Below are 21,718 nucleotides of genomic sequence, written 5' to 3'. Positions count from 1 at the left end.
TTAGGTTTTTGGGATAGGGAGTACTTAATTGAAACTGTTTTTCTAAAAAACACTGTGTTGTGCTTGAGCTGTAGGGGTAAATAGTAAGAAGACAGATTTGCAGTGCATCCATGCAAAGTAGCAGCTAGGCTACTTTTTAGGCAATTCAGGGAGAAGAAATGGCATCTCCTCCAGGAAGCTGTTTGCTTTCTAAAGAAAATACATATAGAATACATAGAATAAACCAGGTTGGAAGAGACCTTCAAGATCATTATGTCCAACCCATCAACCAATCCAACACCACCCAATCAACTAAACCATGGCACCAAGCACCCCATCAAGTCTCCTCTTGAACACCTTCAAAGATGGCGATTCCACCACCTCCCCGGGCAGCCCATTCCAATGGGCAATCACTCTCTCTGTATAGAACTTCTTCCTAACATCCAACCTAAACCTCCCCTGGCGGAGCCTGAGACTGTGTCCTCTTGTTCTGGTACTGGCTGCCTGGGAGAAGAGACCAACCTCTGCCTGTCTACAACCTCCCTTCAGGTATTTGTAGAGAGAATAAGGTCACCCCTGAGTCTCCTCTTCTCCAGGCTAAGCAACCCCAGCTCCCTCAGTCTCTCCTCATAGGGCTTGTGTTTCAAACCCCTCACCAACTTTGTTGTTCTTCTCTGGACTCATTCCAGCAAGTCAACATCCTTCCTAAAAGTCATATGTAAGGTAGAAAGATTGCTTTAATTTGCTTTGATTTTGAGTTGGGCAGGAGAGAACATATGAGAATATATGAATGGAAGTACGATTCTTAGAGGAAAAAGTCGCCAAACTATGAGGATTTTGCATCTTTTTTTCAGAAACAGACTGTGTTATTCTATTGTCAGAGCCACTTGGCTGGGAAGACTGTGGCCTCAGGACCCCTCTAGTTCATCCAGAGCATTGTGGTCTTTTCAGTTCAAGAGAAATGTCACTGCCAGGATAGTTAATTTAAACTTTATTATCCCTGTGACTTGAGCCATCGATTTATTTTTTTTCCCCCAAGTTAGTAAGAAGACCAGGAGCCAAATGGAGTCTTGAACTTGGGTCAGATGTGTTCAAGCCTGTGAACAGTCTGAAACCTTGGTGCAGGAAAGGACAATTAGTGTGACTGAGTCTGGAGGAGATTTGTGGATTTCTGCACTAGATCTTGTCTGGGAAAGCAAGGCCGAATTTCACAGTGAATTGGAGATGAAAGGTGGTACTTTCAGAATGTGGTATCACATAATCTTTCCATTGATTTGACAAAAAGAGACAGTATGTCAATGGGAAATTGGAGCAGTGTCTCTTAATTCTCCAAAACCTTTCCCATCAATGTTTCCTCCTGCATGGATTCAGCTAGAGCTTTCAGCTTTTTGTCCAGAAGCCAGTTTCTTGTCAGTGTTCAGATGCATCATCTGAAAAGGGATTAATCTTTCCTTGCTTTTAATAGCAGTTGATTACTCAGCCTATCTCCATGTTGACTGAGTTATACTTGACCTCACCCATTCTGTGTATTTCTTGACCATCCTAAGTTGCCTCTCTCTGCTAGCACACAAGACAGAGGAGAATGCAGAGGCTGAGGAACTGGCTGCCATTAGCATAGAGATTAACCCAGGGGCTTCTTGATTTTGTATTATGAAATTCAAAACAGCAATGACTGCTTCTAAACTGCTTTGTATTGCATTTTCAGTGGCCAAGAGTGCAGTCCTTGTTGCTCAGTAATACCATTTTCAGTTAGGAAAAAAAAAACAAACCACAAAACCCCAGCAGAAACTCTCATACTTCTACAACTCTGCTGGAAATTTTAGCTTCAGCATTCAATGTATCTTTGAGAAAATAACTAAAACCTTACTTGGGAAAATGCAGGAGACTGCCAAGTGTATTTTCTTTGCCTGATTGAGTGGTTGGTTGTAAAATTAATTGCATTTTCCTGCATGGTTGGTTGTAAAATTAATTACATTTTCCTGCCTAACCCTAACAAATAGTTGGTTTTGTTACTAGACATAATTGGATATATGTGGAGAATATGTGTTTTCATAGACATTTGTGCAGTTTCCTGACAGACTTTAGTGAGAAAACAGAAAACGCATGGCTTGAAGCGTATTCCAGAGAACTTCTGCTGTGGCAACTCAGTGGTCCAGTCTTGGAGCCCTGTCTATGTAAAAAGCTACAGAAGATGTCCTGTGGAAGATGCTCCAGCTGCTGGCTTTTTATTTATTTTGCATGCTACTTCAAGCACGGAATGTGACATAAGTTTAGGAAACATCCAACTCCTCTCCACATCTAAAGTAGACTGAGCATATTGGTAATTAGGTAAGCATTATAGATGAGCAACTCTTGTCACTTAAAAATCTAATTGTTACAGGATGCTTTCTTGAGTCAAGACAGAATATTGAAGTGAGTGTGCTTAGAAATACACAAGTCAGAGTTAGTCCAAGTATAATTACAGAGGTATAGAGTAATCCCTCTTTCTGTGTTTTTTCAGAGTGCTTTCAAGTAACATTATCCTTGACTGGCCAGTTGATTTCATCCCCACATGTCCAGAGTAACTGCATAGCTTCAGATCCTGGTTTTGAGACTACTTGCATATTTGACTGCTGAAAAGGCATGCAAGGCTGCTACCTCATTTACAGTCCTTGAGCTATGTTATACTGTCGTGGAAAGATAGAAAGCCAGTGTGGTTTGAAATCCCAAGTTCTAGGATTTTAGTGTGTATTAAATGGATTTGTCACCAAAGATCTCCAGTGTATTTACTTTGTCTTCTCATTTGAGGGCTTTCTAACAGTTATGTGGACCCTATGGACTTTGTGAGGAGAGAAGGAACAAGCCTGAAAGTAGGTAACTAAACCAGTGCTGATTTTGAAAGCATTAATGGTCTGGAATGAGAATTTCACTGCTGTGCATATATGCAGTTAACTGAATGATCTTGTGGTATATCATCCATTTCTAGGGCTGGTAATTGCTCATATCCAAAGGAAAAAAAAGACAACAATAAAAAAACTGCTCTTTGGAGGTTTTTTTTAAGACAAAAAGGCAGTGAAAGAAAACCTAGTACTTTCCTCTGAGCTTGTGTATGTATTATGGTGATGTTTCGTTTTGTGTCAGTTAAAGAAATTGTTGTACAGTGGCTGAATTTTTAATGGAAATAAAAAGTGTTCAGCAGGAGAGCAGCTGTCTCACTCACTCTGGTTTTCTCTTTCTCTCTGCTCTTGTGTTAAGAAAGCCAGAAATGCCACATTGAGAAAAAACAAGCTTTCACATTTTAATGTATCCTAAGAGTGATGCCTCACTCTCCTCTGCTTCATGATGGAGAAACAGTAAATACAAAGAGCACAAGGAATGCAAAATGCTAATACCACAGCATGCAACATGTTGTAACTTAGCCTTTGCAAGACTGGCAGTTTTTTATTGGGCTAATGAGAGAAAGGCAATATTTTTTCAAGTATTTCATATGTTACTAAGTCTACCTGGATGAATAGAAGGTTGATCCTTCATTTTGTGTATTAACCAGTTTATAGTTCAGTTAATTTGGGATTTTCAGAATAATTTTATCTCTGTTAGTATGATGGCATTGTGGTGATGACTGTGAAGGCTGTTTCTATCAAGAATACTAATGTTTGTCCAGATAGCTAAATCAGGGCAAACAAGACCAATTCAGCTTCCTTGAATGGCTCAGCGTCTTCTGACAGTGCAAATGCAGTTGGCCTTATTAGAGTTTTTGCAGAATTTCTGATGTACAGTGCTGATTTTTTTTTTCCTTTGAGGGGAGACAGGGGAGGGAGGAAACTGAAGGAGAAGGTGTTAAGACAGGCTGAAACTTCGAAAAGGAGAAAATCAGGGAAACAACATCGGATGAGTACCCAGTGTGAAGTGTTAGTGGCATCATTTCTATGGCACGATACGTGTGCCAAACAGGAAAGGAACCAGAAAGGAAAAGAGTAAATCAAAATATCAGAAACCCAAGGTTTGCAAAGTGGGTGGGTGGAAGAGGAAGATTCCAGACTTTGGAAACACTGCCCTGAAGAATGTTAAAAACCAAAACCATAAGTTTTTGTGAGATTTCATGTTTTACTTGGTCACAAGATGCTGGAGAGATTTCTCTTCTGGGCTATTGTTTCAATGTTGACAGACTCCTTGTTGACTCTGAAGAAAATAAAAAGGTGTCCTGGAACAGGTTACTTTGAAATTCAGGAAGTCCCTCTGTCCAACTGCTACATCCAATGATCTTGAATATGAATTAACTTAGCTGCTAGCAGAAATAACCGCATCTCTGCAGTACATTTAGGAAAAGGGTTAGGAACATTCAAGAAATGTGTAAATAAGGTTTATATTTGCACCTTGCAACTTATTAAAGGAAAAATGGAATAACAAAATACCTCGGTGGGACATTTCTTCCAGAAGGAAATCATGACTCACTAGTGTCTTGGAAGTCTTTTCATGTGTCATTAAAAGTGATGATTAGGAAAAAAACACCCCAAAAAACCACAAAGCAACAAACCCAAACAAACAGAAAACAAACCAACCAAACAAAACCCCAAACCAACTAAAACAGTCTATTCAGTTCTGAAAAAATCAAACTGTTCCAATGGAAATAGGCTTCCCCTTACGATTTCCTGACAGAAAGACCTGCGTGTGTGCTTTGGCATAGTGGGGATGTGTTCTCTGCATGAATGATCTGGCAGGCGCAGAAACCCCACCAGACGATCACAAGAGGTATTTTACGTACTGTGTTTGGATGAGTTAGCAGTGCAAGGAGAAGAACCGGCCAGAAATCACTCCACAAAGGGGAAGACAAAGTAGTCCATTTGCATTATAAAAATGGGGATGCTGGGCTTACCTTTATGTAAGGCTATGTTTTTAAAATACCGGTGTTTAAAATATTTACTGTTGTGAGATAGCAGCACTTAACAGATTACATAGAGTTATTAGTAGTCTCGTAAGCATCTTCTAGGTCATATCTACCCTTTGCCCTTCTAATACAATCATTCACTTCCTGGAAAAACTTCATGTGGTTGCTTTGTCCTTACAGCTCCTGCATATCCTATAGGAGAAGGCAGATACGTAAGTCAAGAAATTGCTTAGTGAAGTTACTGGAAGCTTAGCCAAATCTTAGGGAAGATTAGAGGTTTCATGACAGATGACATAAATTTTCAGAACATTTCAGTGTATCCAGAAATTCAAATGCCATCTATTAATGCACTTTGTGTACTCCTGTGAGGCAAATTCTGCCTTTCTGTGACAATTTGGAGGATTAAATAATCAAATTTATACTGATGGTGCTTACTAGATTAATTTTCCATTCTGTTGTTGTGAGTTGTTCTGCATCCTTTAGTTGTCAAATGGCTCTGTAAAAAGTCAGAGAGGTTCTTTTAAAAATACTGGGCCAAGAGGAGTAAAGCAGATAGATGTTCCATTTCTAGCCATCTAGCATGGTGATACTGGAATCTCTCACTTTAGGATTGCTGTCTTAAAGTAGCCTCCAATGGCTTTATATTTCTTCCTGTAGCTGTAGCAAGTCCAGCTTCTAGTATTTCATCCTGAGTTTTGGTCAAAGGCTCAGTCATTGATTGCCCTGTCACAGATTGATGGCCCATGTTCTGAAAATGTATTGATCAGATTTCCTGGGAGTTTTGTTTAACCAGCAACATTAGAAACCTTCAGTTTTAGTAGTAAATGTCATGGAGGAAGCTATCTCATTTTATCAATATCTTTCTGTAGCAGCATTGGCTGTTCAGTTTGTACAACCGGAACCTCAGACTGGGAAATATTTCTGTCTTTTACCCCTTGTGTATACATTAAATCACTAAATACATTTTTGGTGTGATTGGGTTATCCTCAGTTATTATAAAAGTCAATGTGATTGTAATTCTGGAAAGCTTCTCTGACAGTTAGGACAGGCAAAGATGCAGGAACAAACAGTGACTAGGTTCCCTGGGGAGGTAAGTCAGCCCAGCTTCTGTGACATCATAACAATTTAATTTTCTCAGCCGCTGCAGGTAATCAGATGTGGTGAGATGGTAGGATCTCCCCCTTTCCTACTGAGCTAATATAGTCAAATTAACATAAAGCTTGAGCATGCTTGCTGTTGATGAGTTCAATTTCCTTACCTTACACCAAATTAAATAGCAACAAAATGTCTTTTGTGCAAAAATAGTATCACTGTTGGTAAACTCCAGTTCATTTACCCAGTAGGGGACTTCCTGAGCTGGACCTTCAGTGTACCAGGTCTTTGGTTGCTACACTGTAGCTGTATTGAGCTGGCAGCTATCAAACCATTTCCTACTAGTGCTTTATCTGGTCCAGACACATTACAGCATCGCAACAGATCTTAAAGGAATACGGAAAGTTCAGCACAACAGGTCAACATGTAGCAAAGTCACTGAACAGATGCAAGTTGTTCCTCTTGGACTGAATTTTTCACTTCTTGGCTGTTCTAATATTCATCTCCTCACAGGATGAACTCTTCAGTACAGAATACACCCCATCTTTTGATTACCAGATCATAGAATCATAGAATGGTCTGGATTGGAAGGGACCTCTGAAGGTCATCTAGTTGAACCCCCTCACCAGAAAGCAGGGGCATCCTCAGCTAGAGGATATGACTTTTAGGGATTGGTATATTTCAGGCTGCTAATTGAAGAGTCTTTGAAATCTTGTGAATTTAAAAACATTGCAGTCTTGACTGATAGCTTCATAGATAATAGCCTTACAACTATCTTTATCTGAAAAAATGTTAGAGGAAAAAACTTTTCTCTGCCAGAAATGGCTTGTGAAACTCATCACAGGTTATCACAAAGGCTAATTGGTCAACAGATTTCAGAGAAGGGTGTTTTTCAGTTATTCAGGTTTGTTATAATGAATCATAGAACCATGGAATTCTCAGAGTTGGAAGGAACCTCAAGGATCATCTAGTTCCAACCCCCCCTGCCATGGGCAGGGACACTTTCCATTAGATCAGGTTGCCTAGAGCCACATCCAGCCTGGCCATGAAGAGGAATCACTCTAAGCTTATGTTTCATAGAGAACCCAGACACTTCTGTTTCAGAACTGAAACCAAATTTCAGCTCTTGGTACACTTGGAAAACCGTGTGTGAATTCTCCCCATGCTGTTTATCCCAGTTTTCCCTTGAAAACATACAGCATCAGGACACTATTGCAGACTGCTGTGCACTTCTATGACCTTTAATCAGCTACAGCTTTGCAGTAGTGCAGGATTGGTTGTGTTTGATATGTTTTGTAAAGAATTACTTCTTTATATTGTGTAACTGACTCACACTTCAAAAGTATGTGGCGATTTTAGGTATTTTATTACCAGAGTGTGCATGACTCTACAAATGCAATTCTACAGGTGGTAATGTATGTAAAAACAGTTGAAATAATAAACAGCATGAAATGAGAGGAAATGAGACAAGATGAACAGAGCAAGGGGCCAAAGAACCACTTCAAAATAAGTACTTGGGGTTTTTTGCTTTAATTACTATTATTATCATTTAGCTTGTGTAGTCAAGGGTTAACAAATCACTATAATTTGTTCACTGCCTTTCCCTAATGTTCCCTCAGACCGTCTGGATTTGCAAGTACCTGAAAAATACTAATGTAGACAACTAAAATGCAACATTTTAATGTCTCTGTTGAACCCTTTGGGCATACTCAGTGGCTCAACCCTTTTATGTGAAGGTCAAGAGCATTTTATGCATCTGACATAAGTAGTTTGAGTGTGGCACTTTTAACTTGAGTAATGTTATGGATTATAACACTATTAGATATTTTTACAGCTTCAGCAGGAGTTTAGCCAGCAGGACTATCAGTCTGATAAATGCTTTCATCTTAAAGCTTGTATTGCTACAATAACCCTGAAACTTAAAGCTGGTCCTTGAAACCTATAGCCTGGCTAAAGAGGGTGGAAAGTGCCCTCTGACATTTCTAGGTTACTAAAGAGCTTTTTGGGGTTCCAGTGCAAGAATTAAGATGCTCACAAGCAGTTGTTCTGATCTGAAGTGGAAACTGCTGTAAGATTTAGGAATTCTAAATTCATTTGGGGTAGTGCCTCTCAAATGTGTCCAGTTCTGGGCCCCTCAGTTTAGGAAGGATGTTGACTTGCTGGAACGTGTCCAGAGCAACAAAGTTGGTGAGGGGTTTGGAACACAAGCCCTACGAGGAGAGGCTGAGGGAGCTGGGGTTGCTTAGCCTGGAGAGGAGGAGACTGAGGGGTGACCTTATTGCTCTCTACAACTACCTGAAGGGAGGTTGTAGACAGACGGATGTTGGTCTCTTCTCCCAGGCAGCCAGTACCAGAACAAGAGGACACAGTCTCAGGCTGCGCCAGGAGAGGTTCAGGCTAGATGTTAGGAAAAAGTTCTATGCAGAAAGAGTGATTGCACATTGGAATGGGCTGCCTGGGGAGGTGGTGGAGTCGCTGTGGTGGTTTAGTCTGGGTGCTGGCCCAGATGCCACTGCGCAGGCCACACCTGGGAGGTCCCAAGGGGTGGGCCCAGCCCAGGGGGTGGTCACAGGGACCAGGTATTCCATTCCCATAATGCCCTGCTCCCCTATAAAAAGGCCATGCGGGGTCTGCACTTCCTCTTTCGTCCCCTGCTGCTGCCTAGGTAACATGGCGTGAGCCGCCTCCCTTGGGCCTGCTCAGGCCCAAGGCTGGGTGGGGGGGGGGAAGAAAGAGCCCTGGGGGGGGTTTGGGTGTACCCCCAGGTGGGGATGGGATGTTCTTGGGTATGTTCTGGGATCTCTCTCTTTGTCATGGTGCTTGTGGGTCTCTGTAAAACTTTCATTGTTGTTTGTTATTATTTTCCTATTTAAACTTTCATCACTTTTTGCAATCCGTTTGTCTGAGTCGTTATTTCTGCCTGTGGTGGGGAGGGGGTCTGCCCCAACCCATTACATTTTGGCGCCCAACGTGGGGCCAACTGCAGCTCGGATTGCAAAAGATGGAGAGTTTAAATTTAGTTCTGGGCGTCGGTTTGGGTTTGGGAAGTTGGGGCTCAGGTTTTGTGTTACCGGGGCGACTGTGTGAACTCCTGTGGACTGCAGAAGGATAGCTGGTGCGTGGTCGATGGCATGGAATTCCCTCCTGTTGCTTGGGAACAGCGAGGGGTGGCTCTTTCTGTGACTTTCTGCCCAGGGTAGCTTAAGAATGCTCGAGTAGCCTAAGAAGGCGAGACCTGCCTTCTCCTCGTTCTCTGCGGAGCGGCGGGGAGCGGAGGAGGGGCAGCGGCAAGCAGAGCCTGGTCGGCCCGCGGCCGCTGCGGGGGCGGACACCCACGGCGAGCGGGCAAGCGACTGCTGGAGGTGACTCGGACTCTGCATCGCGGCGACAGAGACGGCGGGGGCCGGGCCGGGCCGCGTTCAAGCGGCGGCGGCGGCACCGCCCGAGCCGGGCTGCGTTCAGGCGGCGGCGGCAGCTGTAAATCTTTCCCTGGTGTTTTCGGGCATGTTCTGAAAACGGTGCCGAGCACCTGGCTCCGCCTCCTCTCTTCTCAGCGAGCTGTGCTGCAGCCGCCCCCTCCGGGGGAGGGCTGTGAACCGGATGCGGTGATGCCTCGGTATGTGAACGCCCCGTGGGGGGGCGATGTGCCTGCGATGTGCATTGGTGTAGCTTTGGACTGGCCAGAAGCTGTCGGTTGTGGTTCCCTGGAGGGATGGAAAAAGCGGTCGTGGAGCCTGATTGCTCCGACCGGCTTGCCCCAGGGGTGGAAAAAGCCGCTGAGAAACTGTAAATGCAGATAAAGGCTTGGCTGAGAAGTTGTGAGGTGTTTCCAGGTGACCAGGATGTCCCAAGGAGTCCACAAGGAATTCACACTGCAGGAGAAGGACTGCGTCGCTGGGAGGTTCCATCACATGAGGAAGAACAACTGGAATGGACTGATGCTTGAGCCTGAATGAGAGACTGTGTGGAAGGACGCCCAGATGAAGACATGGACTGTTGCTAGATATGTCACAAGAAGAGTTCTAATTTGATGATATGTTCTGGGTGCAGGGATTATGGTATGGAATAAGGGGTGGTCTGTGGTGGTTTAGTCTGGGTGCTGGCCCAGATGCCACTGCGCAGGCCACACCTGGGAGGTCCCAAGGGGTGGGCCCAGCCCAGGGGGTGGTCACAGGGACCAGGTATTCCATTCCCATAATGCCCTGCTCCCCTATAAAAAGGCCATGCGGGGTCTGCACTTCCTCTTTCGTCCCCTGCTGCTGCCTAGGTAACATGGCGTGAGCCGCCTCCCTTGGGCCTGCTCAGGCCCAAGGCTGGGTGGGGGGGGGGAAGAAAGAGCCCTGGGGGGGGTTTGGGTGTACCCCCAGGTGGGGATGGGATGTTCTTGGGTATGTTCTGGGATCTCTCTCTTTGTCATGGTGCTTGTGGGTCTCTGTAAAACTTTCATTGTTGTTTGTTATTATTTTCCTATTTAAACTTTCATCACTTTTTGCAATCCGTTTGTCTGAGTCGTTATTTCTGCCTGTGGTGGGGAGGGGGTCTGCCCCAACCCATTACAGTCGCCATCACTGGAGGTGTTCAGGAGGAGACTTGATGGGGTGCTTGGTGCTGTGGGTTAGTTGTTTAGGTGGTGTTGGATTGGTTGATGGGTTGGACGCGGTGATCTTGAAGGTCTCTTCCAACCTGGTTTATTCCATGTATTCTATGTATTCTATGTAAATGAATTTGCTTTAGATTGATAGGAGACTGAACTCCGGGTGATGAGACCCAAAATTTTGTCCTGCCTAGCTGTAAAGTGTTTCTAAAGTATTTTAGGAGGCAAAACTCTTATACTGCTAGTTTCAAAAGCAATAGAGGATTTCATCTCCTCTCTCTGGGTGTTTTGCAGCTGTAAAACTCCTCAGAGACTGATAAAAAACTAGTCTATAGAGTAGGGTGAAAGTGGTGTGCAAGCTAGCAATGACAACCAGTGTTTTGGCTTTGTAGAAGATTGTTTTGCAGAGATCTGAAACAGAGTGGCTATTTTCTGAAAGTAGATAGTGAAAATGGCTGTACACTGATTATGCATGTAAAAACAGCTGAAGTAGTGAACAGCATGGAAGAAGATAGGATGATACAAGTGGAAGAAGAGTAGAATAAAGGTCCACAGGGGAAGGGAATGTGAGATAAACAAAGGCTGAGGTTTGTGGTTTTATATCTAAGAATAGTAATCTGAGGCTTTGTAGTGGTTTGGCCCTGGCTGGGGGCCAAATGCCCACCAAAGCCACTCCATCACTCCCCTTCTTAGATGGATAGGGGAAAATATAACAAAAGCTGATAATGTGATAGAAGCAATTTAATAATGATAGTTATAAGCTCAAGCAAAGGCCTTGCACGGCTTCCCATCGGCAGACGGTGGTCAGTCTCAGGAAGCAGGGTTCTAAGGCTAACAGTTGCTCTGAAGGACAGACACCATGAACGAGTATCCCTCACTTCCTTTTTTTGCTTGGTGGTCAGTCTCAGGAAGCAGGGTTCTAAGGCTAACAGTTGCTCTGAAGGACAGACACCATGAACAAGTATCCCTCACTTCCTTTATTTGCTTAGTTTTTGTATCTGAGCTGACATCATATGGCATGGAATACCCCTTTGGCCAGTTTGGGTCAGCTGGCCCTGCTATGTTCCTTCCCAAGATCTTGCTTACCCCTCAGCATATTCTTGGGGCAGGGAAATGTTGGAAAAGCACAGCCTGGGTGCTTGTTCAGCAGTAGCCAAAGCACTGCTGTCTGATCAACAACCAGCTATGGTGCTGCAAAACACAGCACTAGTGCTTTGAGGAGAATTAACTCCAGCTCAGCCAAACCCAATACAGGCTTTTTGCAAGCTTTAGGTGCTGTTTTAACCTGTGGAGAATTTCACACAAAAATGTTTGTAACATGCAATGATTACAGTTAAGGAAGCCAGATACATTCTTTAAAATTGCTTCTGATAATGTGAAACTCCACTGATTGTATTAAGATTGTAATGACTTCACTGGAGTTCCTCTGTTAAGCTCCTATTTTGCTTTACAACCTTCTGTGTTTCTTCATCATCGCCTTGATCATAGAAAAAATGTTAGTACTTCTTACTGTTGAAGCCACTCTCCCAGTCTGCAACTTCCAAGAGTGCAACTATGACGGTTGCCTCCTTGGTGAGTATTATTGTATAAGTCTGCTACAATACACAGTTTGAATGCTACAAGGCTGGCATGACATCTGAGAAGGAACATAGAAAGGAGGACCCTTGACAACAACTGTACAGGGAGATCCTAAGTAGGCTATGATTCTTCAGCTTTGAAAAGAGATGACAAAGAGGCTAGCTAATGGAGGTTGATAAAATTGTAACCAATGCTGAGAATGTAATTAGGGAACAATTATTCTTTGTTTAGCCTTAGGAGGTAGAGGTTACCAAGTGAAATTGTCAGTTATAAAGCAGATGGAGGTTTTTTTGCTGGAAGCTGTATGAGCAAGCAGAGGAGGTGCCTGCTTAGTGCATCCTTTTCTTTTACTCTTCCCCAAACATTTGACTACTGTAAGAGGTAAGATACATGGCTAGATGATTTTTTGATCTGGACATATAGTTGTTAGAATCTTAAATTTACACCAAAACAGCACTACAAATAGTAGGCTGAATGACAAGCATAAGATTTGACTTTCCTTTTAGCTTCATTTTTAATGCTGGCTAGTTTTCAAGTTGCTGAGAGCCTTTAAACTTGGTTTAAAACATATTTGCCTTGAATGGAATTATGTGATAGCAGTAGCAGCCTTGGCTAATGGGTTTATTGGTTTATGGATTTATTAATCCCTCTTGAGGGTTTTCTAAAAATCATCAAATATGCAGGATAGGAACTTGCTTAAAGCCTCGAGACAGAAAATGCTCATAAAAAGAAATTGTAGTTTCAGTCATGGTGCAATGACTACAGAGCAGTGTAAGGGCAAGAAAAAGACTTGCATTATCTATTTTGTATTTGAAATGGTGGGTGGAAGCTCTTCGTCGCTTCCCAAATGTGTACCAAGTTGCCTTCCTCTTGGACTATAATTATCTACTTCCAGCTGAATGATCATATTGATTTTCACCTCTCTTTGTGGAAGACATTCTTGCACCTTCTCTCAGCTCTTGAACCAAATAACCTGTCCTCCTCTATTCAGCTTTGTCTTTCTCACAAGCTGTTTGCAGTCTCTGCTAGGACCTCTCCTTTGACAGCTGCACCTTTTGATATTGTTATGACTGATGTATACCTTGGTTTCTGCCACCATTTTTAGACATTTCTGTGTAATCCAAGAACACTGCAGAATCTGTGGTAGTCCTTCTGCCAGCTTGCTTTAGTTGTAGTAGTGGCCAAATTAAAATGAAGTGTAATGGCTCATATTAGAGTGAGCAAAATGCACCCCACCATGAAACATTACTTGCTCACAGATTTTTAAGCACTTACGTCTAGAACCTGCTGCTTTAACTTCATTCTTTATATACGTCTTTGGTTGCAGCGTCCTACTGTGGCACCTGTTTACATCTCTGATTGCTTTGCTTTCAGTTTATTTCAGGCATAGCTAGTTAATTACAAGATGCTTTTGAAGAAAGATCCAGTGGCTGTTTGGTGGGGCTGAGGTCTGCTGTGTTATTTTCAGGTACTGTTTGGCACTGCTGATGGACAAGTTATTGTCATGGACTGCCATGGCCGAATGCTGGCCCACGTGCTCCTTCATGAGTCAGATGGCATTCTCAGCATGTCCTGGAACTACCCCAGCTTCCTGGTGGAGGACAGCAGCGAGAGTGACACGGACTCTGATGATTATTCCCCACCACAAGGTAATGTTGTGTGCACATCCTTTTATTTCAGTTTTTTTAAGTGCTCATAAAAACAGGTAAGCTGCTTTTGTGTTCCGGTGTATGAAATCTGAACTGAATTAATAATGAATGTAACAGTGATGGTACAATGAAAAATGTAAATTCTAGTAGCTAGAAAGAATTCTGAATTTGCATGGCAAATCTGAACCTCCAAACAGAGGACAGTTTGAACTCAAGTTTGGGTTCAGTCCAAAGGTCTACCTTTTCTAGAATCGTGTGTATATCTGTCTATGTAGCTCATGATAGAAAATAATGTGATCATCTGGAAAAATGCTGGCATCTTTTAAAGATGAGTTTTGGTAGTGGGTGAGATTTCTTCCCTTAAAATAAAAGAAAAAACTTCAAATTTCCAAGCAAATTTCTAAGGCAAGACAGAGAACAACATTAAATTGTTCTGGTTTGGTGGGGATTTTTTTTGTTTGGTTAGTTTGGGTGGTTTTGTTTGGTTGTTTTTTCTTTGTTTTTTTCTTTGGTTGGTTGTTTATTTGTTAGGGTTTTTTTTTCTTTAACACTGAGGTTGGTATAATCATGGAATTGTTTTGGTTGGAAAAGATCTCTAAGATCATTTAGTCAAACCATTGCCCTAACACCACTATGGCCATTAAACCATGTCCCAGAGTGCCGTGTCCACATGCTTCTTGAACGCCTCCAGGGGCAGTGACTCCATCACCTCCCTGGACAACCTATTCCAATACCTTCCATAAAGAAATTTGCTTTAATAGCCAATCTAAACCTTCCCTGGCAGAATTTCAGGCCATTTCCTCTCATCCTATCACCTGATACTAGTGAGAAGAGACCAACCCTTCCCTCACTACAGCCTCCTTTCAGGTAAAGAGCAATGAGGTCTCCCCTCAGCCTCCTCTTCTCAAGACTAATCAACCCCTGTTCTGTCAGCTGCTCCTTTTAAGACGTATTCTCTGGACCCTTCACCACCTTTGTTGCCCTTCTCTGGACACATTCCAGTACCTCAATGTCCTTGTAGTGAAGTGCCCAAAACTGAGCCACAATATTCGAGGTGTGGCTTCACCAGTGCCCCGTACAGGGGCACGGTCACTTCCCTGCCTCTGCTGGCCACACTATTCCTGATCCAGGCCAGGATACTGTTGGCTTTGGCCACCTGAGCTGGCTCTTGTTCAGATGGCTATCAACCAGCAACCCCAGGTCCTTTCCCACCAGGCAACTTTCCAGCCAATCTGCCCTAAGAAGTTGCAGATTACACAGATGAGAACCTAAATGATCTGCATACGCTAGCTTTTTGTGAGTCAGGCAGGCAGTGGGTGGACTCATTACAAGCCTACAAGCCTATTTTAATGATTACCCAAACATAATGTGTTTTCTTTAGAGCAGATGCAGTGTAAATCTCCCAAAAGGTGACAAGTCTTTGACTCACAGTTGTGTAGGAAGGACTGGAAGTTTGATAGGTTTTTCTTAGTAAATTATATACACACAGAGGCACATCTTTCTCCAAAATCCTTTCCAATCAGATTTCTTACAAGTTCAGAAAGCAATACCACTCTTGATAGGCTCTACCATTTTTGTTGACTGAAAAGATGCTGTTTGGGCCTTGAGAATCACTTTATCAGGGCCCAGCAGCATCTCCTGTCAGAAGCTGTAAATAAAAGAGTTCAATAGCAAATGTTGCAGATGGTGATAATGGTTGTGAAGTGTTTGAACAAAGGAATTTCAGTGAATGTTGAAAAACAGGGCCAGAAGAGCAGAGACTTTGCAGAAATGTTTTTTAAAGCCGAGTGTTCCCTTTGGGCTCACCTCTGCCTTTGAGTGCATTGGATCCTGTTATGCAGGTAACTTTTCATGCTACTGTCTAGCTCTTAACATTAAGAATACAGTAATATGTTTAAGGTCACTATGTTCTCTTAGAAGTTCTTACAGTGTTTCTGTGTGAGTTCAGGAGGAGCCATGCTTGCACATGCAGAAAGTGTATGTAACAAACACTTATTGATGTGATTGCACAGTTTATTACACTAGTTTCAACTTGGCCTTCCAAAGGAGTGTTTTAAATTTGTGGACAGCTTGGCAGGGTAGACAGTGGAGAAAGACTGAAAGCCATCACTGTGTAACATAATAGTATATGCATAAACCACTTTGGATATACTGCAGTAAAAATTTGCAGAGTAAATATATTGACAGAAGTAGACAAGCTAGTAAGCTAACCCTCCTTTTCTTTCACCTGTTGATGTTACAGAAATAAGCAGATAGAGTTTGAGGCTTGAAATTACACCTGATGGCAGTAGGCTGAAGTACAGTGTATTTCAACCTGGGTGTAATTATTTATAGTTGTTTGCCTCTTGCTCACTGCAGAACCTTGTTTTTGCAGATGGACCAGCTGCATATCCAGTCCCAGTGCAGAACACCAAGCCACTACTTACTGTCAGCTTCACGTCAGGAGACATCAGTTTAATGAACAATTACGACGACTTGTCTCCTACGATCATCCGCTCAGGGTTGAAAGGTACTAAAGAAGCTATTTCATCCTCTTTCTGTGCTCTGTTGTTCTTGCCTTTTTAATGATATATCTATAGGCTACGTGTTAGTGGTTGTCTCGCCCAACCGAGAAGCACTTGGGCGCGTTACTGCCATTTCCAGCAGTGACACCTGCTGGTGGAAGAGCAGGGCTGGGCTGGTAGGGTTCTTGTGTTTGGAAAAAATGTTTCCATGTTTGAAATCGTGTTTTTATGGCAGTTTTGTAGAGCAGTTGGTCTGTTTGCTGTTTTTCAGCTGAATGTGCTAATATGTTTATGCTTCTTTGTGTGATTGCCTCTGCTATGTAACACTTGCATTGCATCTTTAATTCACAAGGTCTTCTCCCATGCTTTTAGTAACCAGGTATGAATCACAGTGCTGCTTTGATTCTCACAAATACTGAAAACTTGCTAGAATTACTAATTATTGAGAAGAAAGTCCAAGGGAAGGAAAATTCCACTGAATTAATGCATGTCTTGCAAAGTGATGTGCATGAATGTTTGTACAGTCAGCATGCCATAAAAAATCTTAAATTCACATTGAAATCAAAAGAAGTCCCTTACTCTCAGAGAAGCCCCTCACTTGCCACACACAATTTACAGTGCTTTGCCTGCAGAGATGTTTTCATTCACTACAGCACATAAACACATACTTAAATATAGGTTCCATTTATTCTTTCTCATCTTCCCAGGTAAGTTAGTTTTATGTTAGATGAAAAAAAAAAATAATAAAGGTGTTGGAGCAGACTCAGCTGTTCTGTAGCAGTGGGGGATTTTTAGTGAAAAGTTGGTCTAGCATAAGCCCAGTAGTTTTGGGGTGATCTGTCATGTAGGGTAATCTTAAGAGGAAAAAAAAAAAATCACTGTAGAGGGTTTTCTTCCATGCCTGCTTCCATCTGTACCAACAAGAGAAATATGTGGCTGGCAAAATGTAGCATAGTGAGGCAACCCTGTGATCCAGAAAACTTCAGCCAAAAAGATGCCTACAAATATGGAAAACTGGAACAAATTTAGGAAAGGTCTTGTGATACCCACCAATAGGTCTGCCCACCACCATCTCTACAGTATTGTAGTAATTAGAGTAGTTAATAGTCTTGAGTTATCATCTAGTCTAGCTTTCAACTGGAAACAGTAGGAGAAACAAACCTCATCTTACTCTGTTAAGAGTTGCAGGGCTCTGTCTTGTCCTGTTTTCTTCCTCCATTGACTTTCACTGATAGAAAAAAGATCCCTTAATTATGTCAGCCTCCTCTAGCAAAATATTAATGTGCAAGCCAGAATAGAAATGCTTTTATGAATTGTTAATTGGATTACACAGTTTTCAACAGTAGACAAAGAATGTGCAACATTTTGCTGGATTGGGAGTGTGTGTGAGACAGAGACAAAGAAAAGTGATTGAGATATGACTGTTGTTTTGAAGTACTGTACAGTGGACAGTATTTTACATATAGCTTTATACATATGTACACATTATCTTTATTCTCTTATCTTTTTTCTAATTCAAGTGACTAATTTTACTGAGTTTTGTCACATGCAAGAACGTGCAAAACTGCCTAGCTCAGGGTCTCCATCCTCTGCAGCCACTTGGTATTTGCCAGGCGTGGATGGTCTTCAGTATTGTCTGCAAGTCTTAATTCATATGGTTTTGTTAGAAATCTCAAAGTACTGCTCTGTGGTCCCTGCAGCAGATGTGGTCTCTGCACCATGTCTTTATGAGCTGCTGTAGACTGCTCTGTATTTTCCAAGCAGATAACTGTAAAACTGTTTCAAGCAATAACAATATATTTCTGCCATTCTACTGGCTTTGTACAGTTGTCATTTCACTGTCAATATTTATAGTAAATTGATACAGAAAAATTTTTGCCGTTGAGAATTTGGTTAGCCGGATACAAGTTCTGATCCAGCTTGAGCACTCCTAGAAGTTTTGTCAGCTTTAGTGGAGATCCTTTCTCATTTTCCACACTTTTTAACTCATGATTCTCAGTGCACTGCTACCTGCAGAACTGCTGAACTACGTCTACTAATTGTACTAGTTAGTTACAACTACAACCTGCAGAGCTACTGCACATTTAGAGTGTTTTCTATTTAAGGTTTGCTGATAACACATGCCTGTAGTGGCTGGCAAGTAGTTTTGAAGGATAACTCTTATCTAGTGATTCCACCTGCAGATGGTTACCACAGGTAAAGCTGCTATCTGATTTTTAATTTCTGTGCTTGCACTGAAGCCTTGTTATCAGCTGAGCTATTTCATATCAAGGTTCAATAGTTGTTGAAGACCCTGTCGGCTGCAGAGCTATACTGGAGATGCTGCAGCCCATGTCCACCCCTTTGCTGCCTTTGCAACCACCTTACTCTAGGTTTGTGAGAGAAAAACTACTGGACACACTAATCATTCCACTTCCTGTTCATTTGAGGATTGGCTAAAGTTTTACTTGAAGCCATGTATCCAAAGGAGACTTTTTGCTTTGGTACTTCTGTAGTTAATCCAGTTACCAAAACTGGAGTTGGTTAGCTTGCCTCATTGATTTCTAACCTGCCTATCATTATACTCTCTGAGAAAGATGAATTAAAATCCCATTGTAGATTACTTCAGGTGCTGAGGACTAACAGAAAAAAGGGGACGTACAATGCCTAGCTGTGGAAAAATTATCTCAGGAATGTGCATTTTGCCTCCAATATGTACAGAAGTGTAATTCCCTTGAGAAATATCAGAAAGTTGAAATAATACAAAACCATTTAAAACTGCACATAAAAGTCCCTGAAAATGACAAGTTGACAACTTGAAACAATTTTGAGATCCTTCCTGCCAACTCTCATTTCTCTCCGGCTTCTTCATTTGAAGACAGTTTCTCGCCCACAGATGTCTTCAAAAGGTTCTTGACAGATTGAGCATTCCAAAGCACAAAAGTTTTGTCTTTACCTTCGCTTTGTCTCAACAGGAGAAAGCTGCCTTTCACCTCTGGTTTAAGAGTTAAAAGGTCCAAAGACTAACTCAGTATTCCTTGCACATCCAAATCTGACTCTGAAACATAAATAGAAATGTAAAATACTATATTAGTGCTCTTCTTTAAGTGTTACAAAGAGCTGGAGAATTTAGGAGTTTGAAATTAGCATTCCCAAATTAAGCTGGGGGCGTTATAATGAGGTGCCTGTAGGAGAAGTAACTGATACGTATATTCATATATATATGTACATGAGAGACTAAGCAATCCCTGCATGTTTCTGCCAAACTCCTGTAGACATGCAAGTAGATTTTCACAAGTTAGATGTCAAAAGAAAACCTATGACATGGAGGCCATTTGTATTTGTGGATACAACCCCAACAGTCTTTCTGGTTTGGGGTTATATTAAACTACAAGTCTCATTTGAATTATGCTAAGTTAGGTTCACAGCCAGCGACAAAACGAGGCATTGCCAGACGCACTGCTTTTTTGCACCACAGGCTTTTCCAAACAAATACTCTTTGCTGCTCTCTTAGTGAGATTATTTGTCTGCATATTAACTTGATTCCAATTATTTTGACAGGATGCTTGGTTGCATGGTTTAGTTGATTGGGTGGTGTTGGATGATAGGTTGGACATGATGATCTCGAAGGTCTCTTCCAACCTGGTTTATTCTATTCTATTCTATTCTATTTGCTCCAGAGTTGTGCATAGGATCTTCCACACCAGTTTTAACATCTCTCATAAATTCTTGGCCTTAGCTACTTAGGAGCAACCATTGCTTACATTTGAGACTCATCACAGAGCGAAATGAATGGGTTTTACACATCTGCAATTTACAAATTAAAACCAGTCATTCTCAGAAGTACATACACAGTGTATTTCTTACAATTTCAATTAATGGATTTAGCTTTCTAGGTACTTAAGTTCTGAGAGCATGATTTAGCTGTTGAGGTGACTTTGCTGCATCTGGAAATGCTGTTCCTACTAATTCTATCAGTAGTTATTGCAAACTGTCTTTGTGATTTCAGATGTAGTGGTACAGTGGTGTACACAAGGAGACCTACTTGCAGTAGCAGGCATGGAGAAGCAAAACCAGCTGGTTGACCTCAGCAATGGTTCCCTGTTAAAAAGCGCCCTTGTCAAGTTCTACAATGTGCGTGGGGAACATATCTACACTCTGGAGACACCTGTGCAGGTAAGATGTATATTTTAAGTCATCTTCTCAGTGATTTGATGACATTTTTGTTACATTAGCTCATTGATATAGACTGCAACATGAAAAGGGATGCAAAAAGTCCTAAACACATTCTAAAGTACAACATGGATAAAAATGCACTATAAAGAGTTGTTGCTTGCACTAAGGTAGGCATCCAAGAGCCCATCTAGTTCTGAGGCTCACATAATGAGATGCAGTCTGTTTCCCAAAATTGTTGGGCCATGAACAGACAATGTAGATTAAAAGAAATTCTGATGTTCTATAGATAAGTGACTGAAGAAATAAAGCTAGCTGAGTTGCTTCGTGTTGAAGCAGAGCCAAGAGCTGGACAAAAATATTCCATGTCCAGTCTCATAACTACAAGATTGGTCTCTCTTTGCTATCGCTGTAATTTTCTAATATCCAATCAGTTGATCCAATACAGTGTTTCACTTTTTATGGCATCAGACGGAGAAGGATGAATCAGAAAGCCTTGTTTCTGTTCCTACCTCCAGTACAGACTTCCACTGTAACCCTGGTCATGTTACTTGGCAAGTGAATGTTAACACAAGGTGTATGTGCTGCTTAGGAGCATAACATGCTTCATAGGTCTTTCAAAACCCAGCTGAATGCCTCTCTACGTTTTATTTCATTTTCTGCAGACCAGAATGACTCCGTCCTGATTTCTGATTGTTACTAGTGAAGATTAATCTGTAATCTCTTTGAAATCTCAAAGTGAAGGAAAATGCTATAGATAGATTTGATTAATTATGTTTAATGATTATACCATTTATTATCCTTTTTTTTTTCAGCACTGTGATTGAGGATGGATACAAAAGGAGAGTAAACCAACTGCTAAGTTTTCGTGTTGGCATATATTTAGCATTAACTTGTGCTTATTAACATTAGCACTCTAATTTAGATAGACTTCTTTAGTGTTGCAATGTATAAAATGATGGTCTCTAAAATCAACTTAAATCTGTGCAATGATGTCTAATGCTGATTTAGATCCAGAATCACAGAAACATTCAGGTTGGAAAAGACCCTCAGGATCACCAAGTTCAACTGATAACCCTACTCTACAAGATTCACCATATCTCCAAGCACCACATCCAAATGACCCTTAAACACATCCAGGGTTGGTGACTCAACCACCTCCCTGGGCAGCACATTCCAATACCTGACCATTCTTTTCATGAAAAAATATTTCCTAATGTCCAGTCTAAACCTACCCAGCCACAGCTTGAGGCCATTCCCTCCTGTTCCATCACTAATTACCTGTGAGAGGAGACCACTACCAGCC

At 41.8% G+C, this 21,718-nt stretch overlaps 1 protein-coding gene across 2 annotated transcripts in view; it reads left to right on the top strand.

The window, feature by feature from the left end:
* TULP4 (TUB like protein 4) overlaps positions 1 to 21,718 on the top strand; it is a 137,552-nt gene that overhangs the window by 92,718 nt on the left and 23,116 nt on the right. For both annotated transcript variants that reach the window (XM_054162681.1, XM_054162680.1), the window contains exons 5-7: positions 13,576 to 13,756; positions 16,131 to 16,265; positions 20,249 to 20,415. In XM_054162681.1, coding sequence (XP_054018656.1) covers positions 13,576 to 13,756; positions 16,131 to 16,265; positions 20,249 to 20,415 — 483 coding nt within the window. The remainder of the gene's footprint in view (positions 1 to 13,575; positions 13,757 to 16,130; positions 16,266 to 20,248; positions 20,416 to 21,718) is intronic.

This window comes from Dryobates pubescens, chromosome 6 (assembly GCF_014839835.1).
Source record: "Dryobates pubescens isolate bDryPub1 chromosome 6, bDryPub1.pri, whole genome shotgun sequence".
In the NCBI taxonomy this organism is placed as follows: Eukaryota; Metazoa; Chordata; class Aves; order Piciformes; family Picidae; genus Dryobates; species Dryobates pubescens.
Note: the sequence above shows the minus strand (reverse complement) of the source record. Positions and strands in the feature narration are given on the sequence as shown.